Source organism: Solea senegalensis, linkage group LG16 (assembly GCF_019176455.1).
Source record: "Solea senegalensis isolate Sse05_10M linkage group LG16, IFAPA_SoseM_1, whole genome shotgun sequence".
Taxonomy (NCBI): Eukaryota; Metazoa; Chordata; class Actinopteri; order Pleuronectiformes; family Soleidae; genus Solea; species Solea senegalensis.
In genome coordinates, this window is record NC_058036.1 from 5,470,368 (window position 1) to 5,488,422 (window position 18,055).

General features: G+C 42.2%; 1 protein-coding gene and 1 long non-coding RNA gene across 5 annotated transcripts; one reads left to right on the top strand and one right to left on the bottom strand.

The window, feature by feature from the left end:
* Nucleotides 1–534: 534 nt before the first annotated feature.
* On the bottom strand, nucleotides 535–17,362 carry aspg (asparaginase homolog (S. cerevisiae)). Of its 4 annotated transcripts, XM_044047089.1 has the most exons (18): nucleotides 16,805–17,362; nucleotides 14,616–14,742; nucleotides 10,657–10,768; nucleotides 10,424–10,549; nucleotides 10,264–10,347; nucleotides 9,805–9,931; nucleotides 9,605–9,717; nucleotides 7,369–7,554; nucleotides 7,159–7,272; nucleotides 6,686–6,805; nucleotides 6,445–6,540; nucleotides 5,769–5,932; nucleotides 3,895–3,981; nucleotides 3,385–3,484; nucleotides 3,221–3,286; nucleotides 3,013–3,060; nucleotides 2,523–2,578; nucleotides 535–1,647 (listed from the first exon to the last, which is right to left on the bottom strand). In XM_044047089.1, exons 1-18 carry the CDS (start codon nucleotides 17,049–17,051, stop codon nucleotides 1,635–1,637), a joined length of 1,986 nt encoding a protein of 661 aa, XP_043903024.1. In that variant the 5' UTR covers nucleotides 17,052–17,362; the 3' UTR covers nucleotides 535–1,634. The 4 variants fall into 4 exon arrangements, with proteins under 4 accessions (XP_043903024.1, XP_043903026.1, XP_043903025.1 ...); XM_044047091.1 differs by lacking the exon at nucleotides 3,013–3,060; XM_044047090.1 differs by lacking the exon at nucleotides 2,523–2,578.
* Nucleotides 17,244–17,974, top strand: LOC122782659. Its single transcript, XR_006361944.1, has 2 exons — nucleotides 17,244–17,308; nucleotides 17,764–17,974. It is a non-coding gene; the product is annotated as an uncharacterized LOC122782659 (long non-coding RNA).
* The last annotated feature ends 81 nt before the right edge of the window (nucleotides 17,975–18,055 follow it).

Sequence of the window (18,055 nt, forward strand, 5' to 3'; positions counted from 1 at the left end):
TGTTTCGGGGCTTGGTTCATACAAGCCTTTCATTCAGGCAGGAATGAGACCCATGCTGGTCTAACCGGACGAGCTGGGTTCCTCCAGCGAGGAGAGCGATGGGGCAGCCGCCCTCAAGACAGAGACAGCAAATACCTGCCTGTGCTGGATGATAAGTCACGTGGACAAAAGATGTTTTGCCATTTCTCTTAATTTCTGGTTTAATCTTATGTTTATCTCACAGTCAAGACAGAAGAATCTCACACAGGCTGCAGTTTAGGTCTTTTAAAGTGCAGCAAAGATGAATCTAATTATTAAATCGGAACACCTTTCAAAGTCTTTTTGAAAAATCCTAAATGGGAACTTTATTGTATAGCCAGCAGTAGATTCACACAGTTAAACACACTATTAAGAACACAAATTGTAACCAGTCACAATGAGTGGTTACTTCTTAAATCATTTAAACAATTACGTGGACGTGCAACAATTCATATTAAGGAATATGGTGTTTTGTGATGATTTCATGTAAAAGTAGGAGTCAAAAGTGACACTGAATCGAAAGAAAAAAAGATTTATTTCTGTTGGAAAAACACCTGCACACACCCTTCTCACACTTTAATTTTTACACAGAGGTGAAACAGTAAAAAGTGGTGAAAACATCACATTTCAAGTGATCGTGATTGTATTTGGACCGGAAAGTCACACGTTAACACTTTTCAGATTAAAGTTAAAGCATGGACACAAAAAGAAATACGTGGATTGGCTTCACAGCCTTGTTTCACACAAAGTTTACAAAATGTTGGAAGACAAAATACACAACAGAACACAGATATTGGCCGGTTTCTTCTTCCCACAGACTGAATTTTTTCCGTTCAGATTTCAAAGTGAGACGAGACTCCTCCAGCTCGACAATCGGCACGAGGAACAGGCCGGATGAGTCTGTATGGCAATCGCAGGTTTTCGTAAAACCTGCTTGAGCAGAAGAGAATGGAAATGTGTGCTTCAGGGGCAGAGGAACACTTTCGAGTAAATACGCCACAGTCGGATAACATTCCTGACGATAAAAGTCGAAACCTAATTCTCATTAGACAATTTCCAGCATCCGATCGCTATAAAAATAAGCACAAAAATAAAATCTGAGAGTGAACCCTGTACTTCCAGATGTCGCGGACATGTTGCTGTAAATAAATAAACATACTCTGTTCAACCTTATTTTGTTTTTTTGATTAAAAAACTACTTCGTGATCATAGTTCTCCTTTGAAGAACTAATGGGACGTTACAGTCTTTGTGACAAAACAACTCGAGTGACTCTTAACTATTATTTCCTGGCAGAACACTGCAATAACAATACATACATAGTAATAAAGAGTTTGATTAAGTCTATACATGAAACATTCAAACGCACACTCAAAACTTTCTCCTTTTTTTTTTATCTTTCCTGGACAATGTGCACTCAAAGTGCTGGGGGGTTTTTCAGGGAAAGACTAAATCGTGACAGCTCTTTAGAAGACAATTGTGCAGACTCTAAAAAATAAAAAGAATCTCTTTAACGTTCAGCAGGACAGCGGGAGGACGTGGACGCCAACAGAGGACGGCTGCTGTCGGGTTGAGACGGCGTCAGCTCAGGGTCCCGATGGGGAGGCGGTGAACTCGATCACTCCGCCGTTCTGCCACAGACACAAAAGGAAACCTTTGTTGATTAAGAAGCAGCACTGGAGAGATGCTCTGTTTGAGACCACAACTCATCTAGGAGCAAGCTGAATCACTGTCCCCCCCCAAAACAAGCATCTTCCCAATTGAAGACACCCACCCCCCTCCACAAGACAAGCTTATGACAAATGCATACACATGCAGCCTCTACATCATCCCAGACTACGGTCAGCTGCTTCAGCATCGATAAGCATTTTTGGGCAGGCATGAAATGTGTGATGAGATTCTATCTGATGAAAAACAGAAATACAGAAGGTACTTTTACATTTACAGTGGTTATCAATCCGTCTATCGTCTGCTTCACAAAACAAAGGATGCAAATATCAATCGCTTTCCTTTTTTTGACTCTAAAAACAGTACAAAAATAAAGCCATGTAGCTTTCAGTGTATGAAGCTTTGAAACAAAGGACATTTGAGATTAACAGATGATTTAAAAGTCTCTTAGAATCAATCTTAAATGTACCGAGGTTAAAACAAAACGGTAAGAACTTAAAAAGCTCCAACCAAGAGCTCTTTGTGAGTACAAATTAGGTTTTACTTGGGAAAACTAGGCTTGTATCTCAGTAAAACCTCACATGACGTGTACACACAAACAACTCTTGGTCATCGGTTGTGATTCGTCTTCCTGCGTTTGTAGAGCAAACACGGGGGGGACAAAGTCCTCGATCTGTGTAAACGACCTCTCTGTTCCCGGTATAAAGCTTCCACAACAGGACATTTGGTCAAAAAAAACACACAAATGAAGAAGAATGTATCATTTAAAAAGGTACAGCGTGTAAAAGTTGGCAACATTTACTGGTGACGTTGAGTGTTGTGGCCGAGTTTCCCTCACCTCACTCGTCTCTTCCAAGTTTGTTGAAGAGGCGATGCTAGACTGTCCGTCGTGGGCTATTATAAAAAACATGGTAAAATCCTAGATATAATTCTGGAGCAAACACAATTCATCCAATCAGGTGATTGTGCAATAATATTAAAAAAGAAAAAATTGAATTATTTCAATTTCCCCAAATTAAAAACAATTTCCCCTAAATTTGACACACTGCACCTTTAAAGCATTTTTTTTTACTGGGTATTGATTATGAACTGGATGACGATTCAAGACGATTCAGTGTGCAGTTCATGCTTGGATGCACACACACAATAAAGACCGTAACAGGCAGTTTACACAGAATAGGGTTGGATGGATCAAAGGTAACAGGTGATGTGCACAAAGACGGAGGAGGACGAGCCACGGGAACCACGCTGTGCATGAGGACGGGCTCACTACGTGACAAACACTAACCGGGGGGTGGGGGCATGCAAACACACAGCATCTCGTTTACCTCATCATCATCATCATCATCACATGAATTAAATTCCCCAAATACTGTCTGAAATTGAACAAGACAAACATGTTACTGAGGGGCAACCGACGACGGAGAAGAAAATCTGAGAGAAATACGTCCATGCATATTAGTGAGGAGCAGGAAAATGTGACAAAGAAGACACACCGTACTACTCTCAACAGTGTCAGGAAATGGGGTCGGTTACCTTGTAATTACTGCTCATGATCTGAACTAAAAAAGCCACTACTTCCTTTTTGCCAGAATCCTGAGCCTGTAACAGAAGGTACACGAGCAATAAGTGTTTTTTTTTAATTATGAACGAGTTCAAGCGGTTATTCATGTGGAACACGTCGTCCCCATAGCACACACCACTTGGATTGCCGTCTGTCCGTCGTAGCCGGGTTTATACAGGTCGGCACCGGCAAGGCTCCAGATCTCCAGGCCCTCCAGGTCACTGCTGGCTGCAAGACTGACACACAGGGAACGACTGGGTTACGACAGCGAAGGCTTGTGTTTTTTTTTTTAATTTTGAAATTAAAGAGACACTGTGTGAAGGACAGCTTTTATAGATTGACTGATGATTGTATTGTAATTGTGGTACTGCTCGTACCTTAAATAAGGCGTGTTCCTGAAACTGTTAATTGGAACGGTTCAGGCAGATAAATAAAAGTGTGCCAGCCAGCGTCGTTGTACGACTGGCGACACAGGAGATGCAGAGCAGAACCCAAAACTATGCTGCCTGGGAACATTCCTACAGTTTGTGCAACAAGCGGGGCAACTGGTTGAACCCCTTTTGTCAGCTATGTAGGATGGGTCAAACGAGATATTTGGAACTGTATTTGTGTGCCGTTGCGAGACGTGTCCTCTTGTGTGTTTCACCTGCACAGCTCTGTTCCTGCTTCCTCCAGCTTGTCTCTGGAGAAGTGGGCCCCGGTCTGTCGCAGCAGCTTCACAACTTCTTTGTGCCTGCGTTGAGTTATCACACAGCTATATGTTAATTATCGCAGCACGGAAACGGACGGGCAATAGACAAGCGTCTGTCGCGGCAGCTCCTGACACATGATACGAGGGATTAAGAAGATAAAAATGTCAGAGTAGGAAAAGCAAAGGTGTAAATGACCAAATGAATGATGGCTGAGCTCCATTCCATAATAGATATATATGTGTGTATATATATATATATATATATATATATATATATATATATATATATATATATATATATATATACATACATATACATATACACACACACACATATATACATATACATATATATAGATGTTAATTATGCTGTGATTTTACTTGTCCAGCCCTCTTGACATCTTGCTCTGTATGTGGCCCCTGACTTACAATGACTTTGACACCGCTGAGTTCTACTGCACAGGGTATAGCGTTCCCTTACACTTGAACAATAACACAACACTGGCTTTGTTAAACCTGGAGTGGAACCCTGCTATTTCATGTTACGTCTATTACGCCAGGGTTATTCAATACCTGGGTGAGCATTACACACACATGCTGTATAAGATAGACACATATATATACACACAGTATATCTAAGATGTTGTTTTCACTTTAATTGACACTCAGTGGTGAGTTTGGCAAGTAGGAACAAGTTCCTTATCGTCCACAATGATCCGCCCCCACACAGGAGTCACCTGCAGTGACATTTGTGCATGGTGACAGGAATACACAATCAAAGGGCCCCAAAGTGCTGACCACTGAGGTGCTGAGTTTATAAATCAGAGCTGAGCTTGCTCTGCGATAAAAAAGTAAACCAACAGGTCAATCTGACGCTTTGTTGGCATGCAGAGTTACAGTCAAAGAGACCTATTAAAATAAATAAGTTAAAAAGCCAGTATCTCTCATCTGTGAAACTGGGAGCAGGCTGGTAGGACTGGTTCAGACGACACTCCCCTCATTTGTTCTTTAAACCCTTCTTTTCCCTCTGCTGCTCTCTGCCACTCCTTATATGGACCTCAGACAGTCGTCAGTGAGTTGTAGGTGGCATTCAAGGTGTGCCAGAAATGCCAACATCCTCGAAGTGACTCAAACATCGAGTTCTCTCACTCGGTTTTAATTTCATTAATTATGTATGAAATTAAAATAATGTACATATATATATATATATGAAGGTATGTGAACTGTTTCCTGAAGGACGTCCCTCTTCCATCACAAAGGGAAACAAGTCCACACTTGCAGTTAAGCCGACTGCTCAAATAGGACAAACAGCTATTCGGCACAACTCTTACAACGCTTTCACCCCGGGGCTCCACATGGCACTATAGCAGAAACATGGCTTTTTGTTCAAATGTACTTTGCTAAAAAAAATAAATAAATAAACACCGTCTAAATTGTAACATGATAATTAGTCTAATTACTTTGTTGCCTGGCCTGTAAACTCCATTATGAGTTGCTTTCCCGGTTTCACCCCGCCTCCCCCTCCCCCCGCAGCTGCTGCTGCTCCCTCCCCGTCATTTCAGTAGAGCCAGATTCTCTACCTTGCAGCTCATTTAATGAAGTGTCCTCTATTGCAGCTATTAACACCATGTTTTGCAAGAAACACTCAAAAGGACTATGAAGAATAACAATGGTTGCTGACGGCAAAAAAGGGATTTTTTTTTTTGTCCCCCTCCCCCTTCTTTTAAATGTCTCATTTGCAGCTCGTAAACGACGTTACTGCCGCCGTAGACGGATAAAACCAGAAGAGCGGCATCAGCCCTCATCGTTTCGAATGTGGCGAGGTTTACCTGAAGCGTACGGCATTGCATAGGGGCGTATCCCCAAAGCGATCTTTAGCGTACACTGTGGCTCCGTGACGCAGAAGGTACTGCACCACCTTCAGGTGGCCCTCGCAGGCCGCGACGTGAAGGGGCGTGCGTCCATCGTAGTCACCGAGACACAAGTTAGTGCCCTGGAAAGAAAGAGAAACCGAACTTTTAGAGTGTGTTTTTAACAGCAAGTGCAAAAAAAACAACATTTAAATAAAGTACCTGATAGTTTTGGCTTCAACAATCTGTTCCTTTAGTTCAATAAACACACACACACACACACGCAGTGTAGTTTACAATAAACCATTCTACACCACACTTCACACACTTGACACTGATTGACAAGATGCAACAGAAGCTTCATTTTATTGTCAGGATTCTAACTAAGCGTTAAAGAACCTCAAAGACAAAATGTTTACATCCGTGTTTAGAATACCAGTTCAACCACATGCGACAGGGCCTGCCTTACCAGTCAGGCCTCATGTTTTTGGTTGTGCACCTGTGTGCTTCCTTACACCCATGTAGTTTTGGAGAGACTGACCGTGGAAACGTATTAATGTGACGCACAAGAGAACGTGTTATTCAAGCCAGTGTTGATTTCAGTTTTTGACGAGAACATGCACAGGTGTGTGTGTGGGACTGCAGTGTTTCTCACCATTTCTCTTAGTGCCTCTAAAGCCTCTACATCTCCAATCTTGGCAGCAGCACATGCCAGTGGAGGAGTCAGAGCATCGCGAATGGCTTGAAGCTCCTGTAGACAACGCACAGTTTAATCATTTAAAGGCTGAACTGCATTTAAACAAAAACAGTCTAACATGTATGAAGATTACAGGATTTGAATACAAGCTAGGTGCTTTATCGGCAGTTAAGCGTAAAGCTGCTGCTGCTGCGCTCACCTCCTTGCAGCTGACGCTCAGAGACTTGGCGATGACCTGGATGAAGCGGCTGTTGCTCAGACACAGTTTGGCTCCTGCCAAGTCGACGTTCATTTCGCCGCGCAGGTTCTGACTCATCAGCTTAAAAAAACACACACACACATTTTTAATTACTAAAAAGGTACCACATATTTGTTTGAACTATGTACCGAGTAGATGACAACAAGGAAGAATAAACACTTATGAAACATTGACTGACCTAATTCCTGTAATATAATCATTATATGAATATGACTGATATGAACTGCTACAAGGAACAGGGGCGTCCCTGTCTATCTTCAAGAAGCTCTTGAAGACCCAGAAGAACCTTACCCCTCCCCTGCACTCTCACCCTCTGTCAGCACTGTTCTTATTCCTGTAGTTTATTCCTCTAATGTCAGCCGCGTTGGATAAAAGCGTCTTCTAAATGCTTAGATGTAAAACAAGGCACCGACCTTCTTCTTGGCCTCCAGATCAAGCTCCTTCTTGGCCAAGACGTAGGACAGCTTTGACAGGGCGGCCTCTGGAGTCATATCACCACCAGCTACCAGCCCGGCCTCTATCAACACCTGAGAAGTCATGGGAATGAGCGACTGATGTCAGTACTTTATTCATTTTCTGGGCCAGCCTTCTCCATTTTTGACTCTACGTTCGACAGGAGCTACCTTGCCAGTGGCGTAACTCGTGCACACGGTGCCCCGCAGACACTGCGTGCAGTTGACGATGATGACACCGGAGTCGGTCGCCTTCTTCAGCTCCTCCAGCAGGTCCGGGCGGTTATCGGGGGCATTTCCGCTGCCGTAGGTCTCCAGGACCACGCCCTCCATGGGCGGCTGCAGGAAAGCCCTCACCTGGAAGCGGATGACTTTGAGGTTTGAGGTTTTAAACGCCCACAATTTATCGCAAGCTAAACTTGCTGCTTTAGCGGTGGAGAATCAAGTTGAGAAATTAGTATTCCATGTTATTTTTTCCTTCCACTCCAATGCACGCAACCGACCACGCTCCCAAAAAGCCCATCTGGCGCAATCTACGCAACCAGTATCCTCGCCACTGGTTGGCTGGCAATGGGGAGGCCCTATACCACATCATTAGCCATGGCAGATGACTGAGATGGCAGGAAGGAGAGCAATTAATCTGAAGGTGTTAGCAAGCATAAAGTCACTTGGCAAGACCACGGCAGTTACCATAAAATGTGAGGGGAAGGTGACATTAAAAGTGCCGGGTTCAGTCGGTATTTTTTGATGTGATAAGCAGTTTGACAAGAAGTGGTTGCCGCAGATTACCAGTGAAGCGTTCCTACACGGGAGACGTGTGGGGACACGAGAGTCTGGTGCCTAATCAAAACAGTGCCTCGCGAAGGCAGTTAAAAGCTGCGAGGAAGTCTTGATCGCCGAGCTGGGCAGCGGGAGCAGATTGAGACAGTAAAGTCCTTCTCCTGGCAGCCGCTGCAGGGGGGGGGAGGTGCAGATAAATGTTACAGTACCCGTGCCAGTCCTCCCTCTTTACAGGGTGATTGGTCATGGCCCATAACTCGGTCTCATCTTTCTCTGGGCTGAGCTTTGATGGCGGTTTACATGACTGGCAAAGTAACAGAAGATGGGTAATAGCACAATTAAATTAAAGTTAACTATGTTTTATTGCAGTTTTGAGCAGGCTGCTACCTTTGAAGAACATTTCCTTTATTACGTTTTAATACGCTGAGGAGGAAAACGAGGTCATTACAATATGCAAAGCTGAAATAATTGCAGTTTTAATTTATGTCTATCTTTGTTGACTTAATATCATTTGGTGCTGAACTGTACTCTTTACACATAAAAGACAATTGAATGGCAAATTTAGACTTCTTCATCTTCTGTTCTGTTCATCTGTTTAGTGTAATAACACACCCATGGAAAATCAACAGTAACCTCAAATCTCTTTCACAAGCAGCATCCACTAAAAACATTCTCCACACACACACACACACTAGGACTGCAACTAAATGATATTTCTTTGAGTAAGTGATTCATCTCTTTTGATCAAGTAGATGTTTGGTCCATGAAATGCAGAAAATGGTGTAAAAACTGTGTCAATCTGTGTTTCTCTTTGTCATTTGTGTATGTTTTTTATTTGCAGGCTCCATCGAGTGTGAGTCGACATGCGTACCACGAGGCAACATTTATTTGATTCATTCTATATTAAATCAATCTGATCATTCTGCTTTGGCTCTTATGGAGAGAAACAACAAAATCCTCATTTATGGACAAAACCTTTGTCAAAACCTGACCGGCAGATGTTATTCTGATGTTATTTTTTTGAGTGTCAAGTCAAATTGAGCCCCACTTCCGACCAGCTTCTTGTTGACTCCATGTTTGCCAACTCATGACTCTGGGTAGGTTTTCACCAACCTAGTAAATGATTGAATGATGTGTTCAATATTGAGAAACAAGGTGTGTTTTTGTGTGTTGTTGGTGTGGGTATTTTATGTTTGTTTGATATTGATATCAGATATCAGTCCGCTATCAGCCAAAAAACGAGTATCGGATTATGTCAGACTGCCCCTAAAATCTCCGGTAGAAGCACTCTGACACAAGCGGTCCATTCCGCTCTAGCACTTCTATCCAGTAGCGAATAATGAAATTAACATGGCAAAAAAATCAAATATTCTTATGTTGAATGTTAAAATACATGTAACCATTGGTTAATAATAAATGGGTCGGTTTTTCTCAAACCTACTGGATCAAGTAATATCACTTGATCAAGCCTATTCTAACACTCCACCCTACAAAATAAGTAATTAAAGTATGTATGATCCGTGCTGATATCGTATCGGATCGATATCGGCCAATACTCAAGGCTGCAATATCGATACCGTATCGGAAGTGAAAAGGTTGTATCGGGACATGCCTACTTGACACTTACGGTGGCAGCAGTTATTCCTGGGAACAGCCTGATCAGGCCCACATTCCGGTTCAGCTCCGTGCTGACTTGAAACTTCGCCGTGGTGTTCGACCGCCACACCGTATCCCAGTTGACTGCGGCGGAGACGGAGAAAACCACGTCAAAAAAAAAACAAACCCATGGAGAAACGTGAAGACACGATCAGTGCAGCCGTGTCTTACTGGTGATGTCCACTTCCGCAGTGGCCAGCGGTTGCAGGTTAGGCGAGGAGAATGCATTAAAACTCCCAGCGTCCACTTTGGTCACACGATTGCCTCTGTAGAGTTTGTTGTAGAAATACAGGCACACCTGAAGGGGAAAGACATAGACTTCTCTGAGGATGACGCACACTTAATCAACACTTATAGACATAGTGGATAACACTACAGTCGCGTCCTTTAGAGGCTTTTGTCATCTTTGCATGCAAAGGAAATTGGCTCACTGTGTTACATTTCCTTAATTCAGAACACAAGATTTCCTCCTTTTCCTCAATAATGTAATCATGAATAATTCATCTCATTGTGAAGAAATGATTAAAAAAATAATAAAGTAAAGCACATTTATTCTCTCTCTCACATTTCCAAATCTTAACTTTGTGTCATGCGTGTTTGAAAACAAGAGTGCTTAAACCATTCCCTCACCTCAGGTATGACAAACTGTCCGGCAATCAGCAGCGCCCCCAACAGGTTGCCTCTGCCGTCATTCCTCATCTCATAGATTGGCACCTGAAGACGTATGAAGTATGTCATCTCACACAAGACAGTACACCTCCTCAAAAGTCCGCAGACACTTTCTTTTTACCTGTGAGCCGGTGAGGACGATCGGTTTGCCCAGATGCTCGCACATGAAGGACAGGGCGGAGGCCGTGTACGCCATCGTGTCGGTGCCGTGAAGGATCACGAAACCGTCATAGTTTTGGTAGTTTTTCTGGAGTCGGACAAGGACACAAACGCCACGTTGCTTTGTTTTATTCCACCGTGTGTGTGTGTGTGTGACACAAGTGTTTATCAATCAATGTCCAGCAGCAAAAATACCTCAATGTCCTTCCCGATCCTACCCCAGTCATCTGGGGTCATATTGGAGGAGTCCAGCAAAGGGCTGTACTCTAAGACAGTGTAGATTATTCTCTTACAGTCTTTACACATTCTGGAAAAGAGAGATGTTTATTTAGGAGTATGGTTATTGTGTAAAAGAACAAAACAAATATTAGTAATGTTAGTCATTGCAACTACATGCAGTTCACACACAGGACATGTGGTTAAACAAAGTATTATCAGCGACACTGTTAAGAGTTAATAATAATAATTGGTTCAGGTTAAGTCTACGAAGTAGGATTAAAAGAGGGGAAATGGTGTAACAAGCTAAGTTTATGAAGTGACACAAGTGTCTATGAAGCCCGGCCTTGTGTCTCAGCAGCAGGGTGTCAAAACCTGTTTCATACACACACTCTCACACTCACACACACACACACACACAGGCATTTTTGGGAGTGTAGAAGGGAGGGGCATTACACAGGCCCTGATTACAATTTCAGAGAAATGCAAATAATCGACAAAACGCAACCAAATTGGAAACCGTGTGCTAATTGCAACCCAAAACATTGCAAGACGCAATTTGGCTTCCGTCTCATGTTCATCTCATTTTATGCCGTCATTTTATTATGAGCAACACATCATTGAGCATTTTAAAAAAGGAAATACAGCATTTCTGCTTCACCCAGCTGCTTACATGAAGTTTAATGAACACAATTATGCAAAGTAGTCGCAGTTAGAACAATAATTGTGACACAGGCCGAGCTGCAAATAGTAACATCACAATCAAACAAATTATAAAACTATGAAAAAGACTCAGTACAAACCTGGGCTTAAAATATAACATCGACTTTATACCTGCACTTCGTAAGCTATAATTTTGTTTTACTATTTTAAACCACCACAATTTGTGTTGGTTCGAAAGGGACATTTGAGATGATAAGACAGATAAGATAAGACATGGACACTTTATAAACGTGTGTACAGGTAAAGTTAACAGACACAAGAGAGTCCATTTAATGTGCGTTGAGGTTTACTCGGTGAGTCATTTCAGGTTAGTTTGCTTCCAGTCACAAGGAAGTGAGCCTCTGTCATATTAATATTTAGTATGTGGCCTCTAACAGGAGTTCACTTCGGGCTGGCCAACCCTGAATGAAGCAGTGTGACTGGCTTAACAACCATGGAAAGATTTTCTTTTTTAATCTCCCTTTTAAAGAAATAGGGTGGAACAACCCCCCGCACACACACACACATTACCATACGGCAGCCTGGAACCAGCAGGGAGAAGGAAGAGCAGGCAAACACCAGTCCTCCCGACTAGGGGTTCTACTACAGACGCGCTCCTAATTAGCTTTACGTCCACACACAACCCAAGAACATATGCTGTTGATTTTATTGAAGCTAACGTGCCCCCAAGAAAACACCATTCAAATGACCAATCATATATATCCGGCAGTGTACCCTAAGGTGTATAGATTTATATAGTATGTGCTAAGATGCATCACAGAATAAGAATAATTATGGAGTGTGTGAGTGTAGAAGAGGGACTCAAGACGCGGAGGAAGACGTGGAGGAAGGGGGCAAACGACCTTGTGGCGTTCCCTCTTCGCATCACATGAATAAAGCTTTTCAATAAATCAATAAACCCATTCCCTAGAAGTATTCAACATAGGCAAATGCATATCATCAACAGTACGCCCATTAGACTTGCACATGATACCAGTTGATATTATTAACACTGTCTAAACACAAAGGGTGAGTGAATAGCAACACGTGCTGAACGTCTAAAAACAAAAACAAAAAAATAGTCATCATTAAAAACAGGCTTACGTCGTCATATGAAAACAGATTAGTTCATCTTTAATATTAGTCAGTTGTGTGAGCACGAAAGCAGCCACACTCTGTTAGTTAGGAAAAACGTCCAGTGTGTTACATTTCGTATGTTAATGTAAGTTTATAATGCAAAAATATTAGGTTTTTGTAGCCCTGGAATAAGCTTAAATTATGTACTTGCCATGTTCCTTATACATACACATATATATAGATCGGTATCGGGTATCAGTCCAAGCACTCTTGATATATTGATATAGCAGCATATTGGCAAAAAGGTCCAATATAGTGCATCGATAGCATTATTAAAATAAATACTAGGGTCGCAAACAATGAATCCATTAGTCAATTACTAAATTAATCAAGAGCTCTTGTGATAATGAGTTAATTGGTTTGTGGTTGTAAGCAGCTTCTTAAATGTAATCTTGGTTAAGACAGAATTTCAAGGTTCAACATTTTATGAACCAAACAACTAATCATTTTAAATAAATAATATGCTATTCTATTCTATTCTATTCTATTCTATACTATACACGTCTCATTCCCACAACAACAGAGGAATTTGGGATTGAAAAAAAATAATAAAATTGACAAAAAGTCGACGTCAAAGTCACTTCCTTCAATCGATCTGAATAAATTGAATCCAACTCTGTAATAGAATGTGAATTAAACAAACCCAGCAGCCTCATAATGATTTGAAGTGTATTTTTCATTTGATTTGAAAAAAAAATGGGTAAAACAGCCCTTTAAGTGTCCAGCTCTACTCTCTCTACTCATCACAAACTGCTCGCAAAAACCTCAACTTCCAGGTTCTGGGAAACCATTCTACTAACACAGCTGCTGTATGGCTTTCCTTATCGTCGCCACACAACCGGGGCACCCCGCTGCTCAGCCGCCGTTCACAGCAGCAGTCTGCATGATGAGGGTACTGAAATTTGTGAGTGAGCGTATGTCTCAGACAGAGTCGCCCCCCCCCCACTATCACTAATGAAGACTCCACAGAGGCTGTTGATCAGCTGGGAGCTCAGTCACGGGGCTCTCTACTCTCAGTGCTCCACGGCACATGGGCCAGACAATAAGCCAACGTGAAATCAAACATGCAACAGAGCGGATCCACCTCGCTTTACCAGCAGATACAGCTTTTTCTTTACCAGCTAAACTTCCCTAAAATCACATGGTTATCCCGGCTGATTTACCCCCTCCCCTCCTTCTCAGCTCTGTGCTCCTCTATCCTTCCTGCTATTTTCTCCTATTACCAAAACGCACATATTTTCTGTCATGCAAGCACACCCATACATTCACTACTAAAAAAAAAAAGGGGACAACAGACACACAAACCATTCTCAAGCACAGTGCAATGGCAGCAGCACCTATTGAACTGAAGTTCAGAAACGGACGTCAACTTCCTGTAAAGCAATAAAAGCAGTTCACAGACATGTGAGCGAAGTCGATCTTTCACTCTGAAATCTCACACACAACATCGATTGTACTCTTGGGTATAAAGCAATAATCAGGACGATCATTTGTGGTCTCTGTCAATTCTAATAAGATTTCATCTCCACCACCGACACACAAGTGTGTAATTTAATTCAATTTACAGTGGTCTGCACATTCAGTCACTACAGTGTATCAGCAGGACTATGATCTGTTAAACTCCTCTGAAAATAAGGATTAGTTGTCAGTGACAATAACATTACAATGAAGGTTACATTTTAAGTCCTGAAATAATACACAGTCAACGTCCTAGGCTTTCTCAATAATTTGTTTTTTATCAATAAAGAAGAAAAATAATAAAAACACACAATTGAATAGCAGTTAAAAACGTCACTGACAAGTAACGTTGCCGTTTAATCGGTGCAACCAGTAATACTTGATATACGCCACCGCGATAAGCAGTGATCACGTAACGACCTTGCGGCTACATAACTTCAGTTGATGTATTAATAGACAGCATCAATCGATTGCAAATGGGAAATATGACAGGTTAGGTTTGAATGTTTGTAAATAAACGGAAAAAAAGGCCTTTAATTAAGAACAAAGGGCTTTAAAGCATTTATAATAGAATCAACACAGTTAAAACATGATGCCTTACACCGTACCATACAAGAGCGCACTGTGAGTGATAGACTTACGGCAGGACCAGCGTGCTCTCAGACGAATAGTAGTCATACAGGCAGGTCTGCTGAGCATATGCCTCATCGTGGAGAATGGGCAGCTTCCGCAAACTCTTCACAAACGCGTTGGCTTTTGGTGCGAGCACTGAAAATAAAAAAAAAACAATTAAAAAAGGGGGTTTATGTTGATATTTGTGTCACAATTCAACGACTTAGAACAGAACAGCGCAGCAAAAACAGGGGGCCATGATAACACCGCCACACAACAGTCTAATACTGACCCCTGGTGGTACATGTAAGAAACGGCATGTTACAGCATTCTTAAACCGTGAATTTCACTATTACTGTAGACATTCACTCGTGGCAGCTGACAACCACGTGTGTGAGCATTGAAGACAGCGGGGGGAAGCTGCCTCCAGATATCCTGACAGACAGAAGGGAGAATTGTAGGCATGTGTTGTCAAGAGCAACATGGGGAAATGGGCAGGAAATCACAAGGCTATTACACACAATGTAAACGCCGATCCACGGAGACTCCCTCAACTGATGAAATGTGTGACATAGCCGAGGTATGACCTTGGAAAATCCCAATTTCACGACATTCAGTTATCACCGAGTGTGAAATATCTGACTATTGTAACAGTGTGAGACACTCTGACGTGTCCAAACAGGCCAGCAGATCAAATTTAGGTTACCAAATTAAGACACAAATGAAGAGTGTGTGTCAGCCTCAAGTCATTTAGGAGTATAATCAAGATTTTAAAGTAAGATCATGGGGATTTATTTGTATGAATCAGGACAAATACAGTCAAATGCAAGTGACATTTGAGGTTGACAGCTGACAACTCTTCAGTTTACAGTTTGCTATATGTTTGAAATGTTTTTCTTGATGATAAATAGTTCACAGTGTAAACTTATTTATTATGCAAAAATTAATCAACGTAGTCATTCAATACATGGACTATGTATGTGTATTTTTTCTGTGTGTGTTTTATTACTGGATTCATTTTTGCATATTAAATAAGTTTACACCGTGAACTAGTTATCATTCCATATCAAAACAAGGCACTTTTATTTTGAAATTATGTGAAATATCATATTAAATATTATTTCCATGTCCTTTTCTCAAAAAGTTTGACCTTTTTTTTTCCCCGACTTCACCAGCTAAGGATAGATTACTGCACAGGGCCCAAGCACACAGGGGGCCCGGAAGCCCATGCCTCTGCACTACTCTGCCAATATTTTCACTATTATGTTATTCATCCTCAGTGACCGGCTGACCCTACTGACCAAACTAAACACTCAGTGGCCCCCAGGTTGTTTGAGTCAAGACTACATTTTAAGATAAAGAAATGTTAGCCCGAGGTCAGGGTTAGGTTAATGTCAGGGTTTAGGATTAGACCAGTAGTAATTATGGTTAAGGTTAGAGCAGGCATGTCCAAAGTCCAATCACGGCCCTCAGACAGATTTTATACAGCCCACAACTTTGGATTTATAACGTATTCACCCACGTTAGCTCCTCTGGTCAGGAGTTGTGATTTGAAACCAGAGTTTCAGGTTTGAAACCCACCTGTGACATACAGATCACATGCCTCACATGATCAAACCTGGCCCTCGTTAAAAAAAAAGTTTGGTAAGTCTCCGGGGAATGAATGCAAGTCAATGCAATGTCCTCTGACGTCACAGAAACCTGTATGTATGTATGTGCTTTTGAGTCCCCGCTTGAACTGCACCTGACGCTGGACCCTTGAATGTTGTTTTTGCACGGATGCTGCAGATGTTGCTCAACAGCCGGCTCGTGTCAACATGGAGTTATTTATTCTTGCTGCACATTGCATCATGTTGTTTTACTACTTACATATGCAAGTGGAACAACAGGGCTAATACTGCGCTTTCTAATTTTTACTGACATGTTTACATTGTAGTCCGTTCAATCTCACGCAAACACACACGCGCGCCCACTCTCACAAACACACACACACACACACACACACACACGTGTTGTCGATTAGCATGCTAATTGTTGTCACCCTGCTAGCGTCAGCCGGTAGGACCAGAATAAGCTCGTGATATTTTAAGAAGCACACACGTGTTGTTGTGACACACTTCTTATTTACACACACACACACGAAACCTGATATCGCTGTGCTGGCTAGCACCTTACCTGACCACAGAGGACACACGCACACACCCTGACATAGAGTTACCGTTATCATGTATCGTCATCCCGATGGTTCCTCCGGTGTTGATGACCAGGACTCGCGCCTCTTCGGACGGTGAAACCAGCGGCTCATTGGTGGACTCGACCGAGTTGCAGCTCGAGAGCAGTCTCCTCCGGTGCACCTGGACACCTGGACGCGTAGGAGACACCTCATTGAGTTCAGGGAGCTCCAGCTTGGGCTGTGACAAAGCCCGAGCAAGGGAAGTCAGGTTGTTGAAACTGGACTCCGCCATGATGAAGTGAAGTTAGCCGCTAATAAGACGCTTAATTCGTCTTGAGTGTTGGATTGAATGGCGCCGTTCCCCCGGTGCTGTCGTCGTCAGCAGCAGCTGCCTGACACACGGTGCTCTTTCTCCGGATTTAAGTGCAGGGAAGCAGCTTCCATTGTAATCACGAAGTGAGAGCAGACGAGGGGTGGAACCACCCTGTTATTATGATTTCATGTTGCCGAAGCTGTACTTTGATATGACTCATCTCATTCTCACAGCAGGTTTGTCCTTGAAACGCTGATGGACACTGTGTGTGCGTGTGTGTGTCCACTGTGACGTCGACCACCTCAACGTCACTTATGTGGGGCGGGGCCTTAAATAGTACTTGTGTACATGGTCTTTATTTATATTTTCTCTTGAAAACAACAGCGTTTTATATATATTATTTTATTGTAATTGTTTTCATTTTGCCATGACACAAATTAGTTTTATATTTACACTCGCTTTGGCAATGTAAATGTATGTTTCCCATGGTAGATAGATATCTGTTTGGTTTTAATTATGTAGTGCACGATGAATTGCCTGTTTATCTCAGCCCAACGCAACTTCACATTTAGATGCAATTAACAGTCTTACCACAAAAAGTCACTGTGGGACTTTCCAACATCCCTATTAAATGCTGGCATGGAGCTTTTACTGAAATAAATGATGTGCATATTTGTCCCTCACCTCAAAGAATGGAGGTCTGGAAGTAGAAGAACCCTCTCTGAGACAACAAGCTCCAGTCTGCCTGCCCAGGCTGAACTGTCTGTTCCCCTTTGGTAAGTGCTTCTCATGACTGGCTGGCAATGTTGTTCCATTCTGCATTTTCCTTTGCATTCAACTTCCTTCTGAGTCATATTTTTTTAGGTAATAATATAATAATCAAATAGATAAGTTTTGAGGAATGGTGTCGTTTAGTGGTTTTACCAGAATACAAGAAAATATATTGATTACAATTTATATGTGTGTACGCTCATAAATTCACA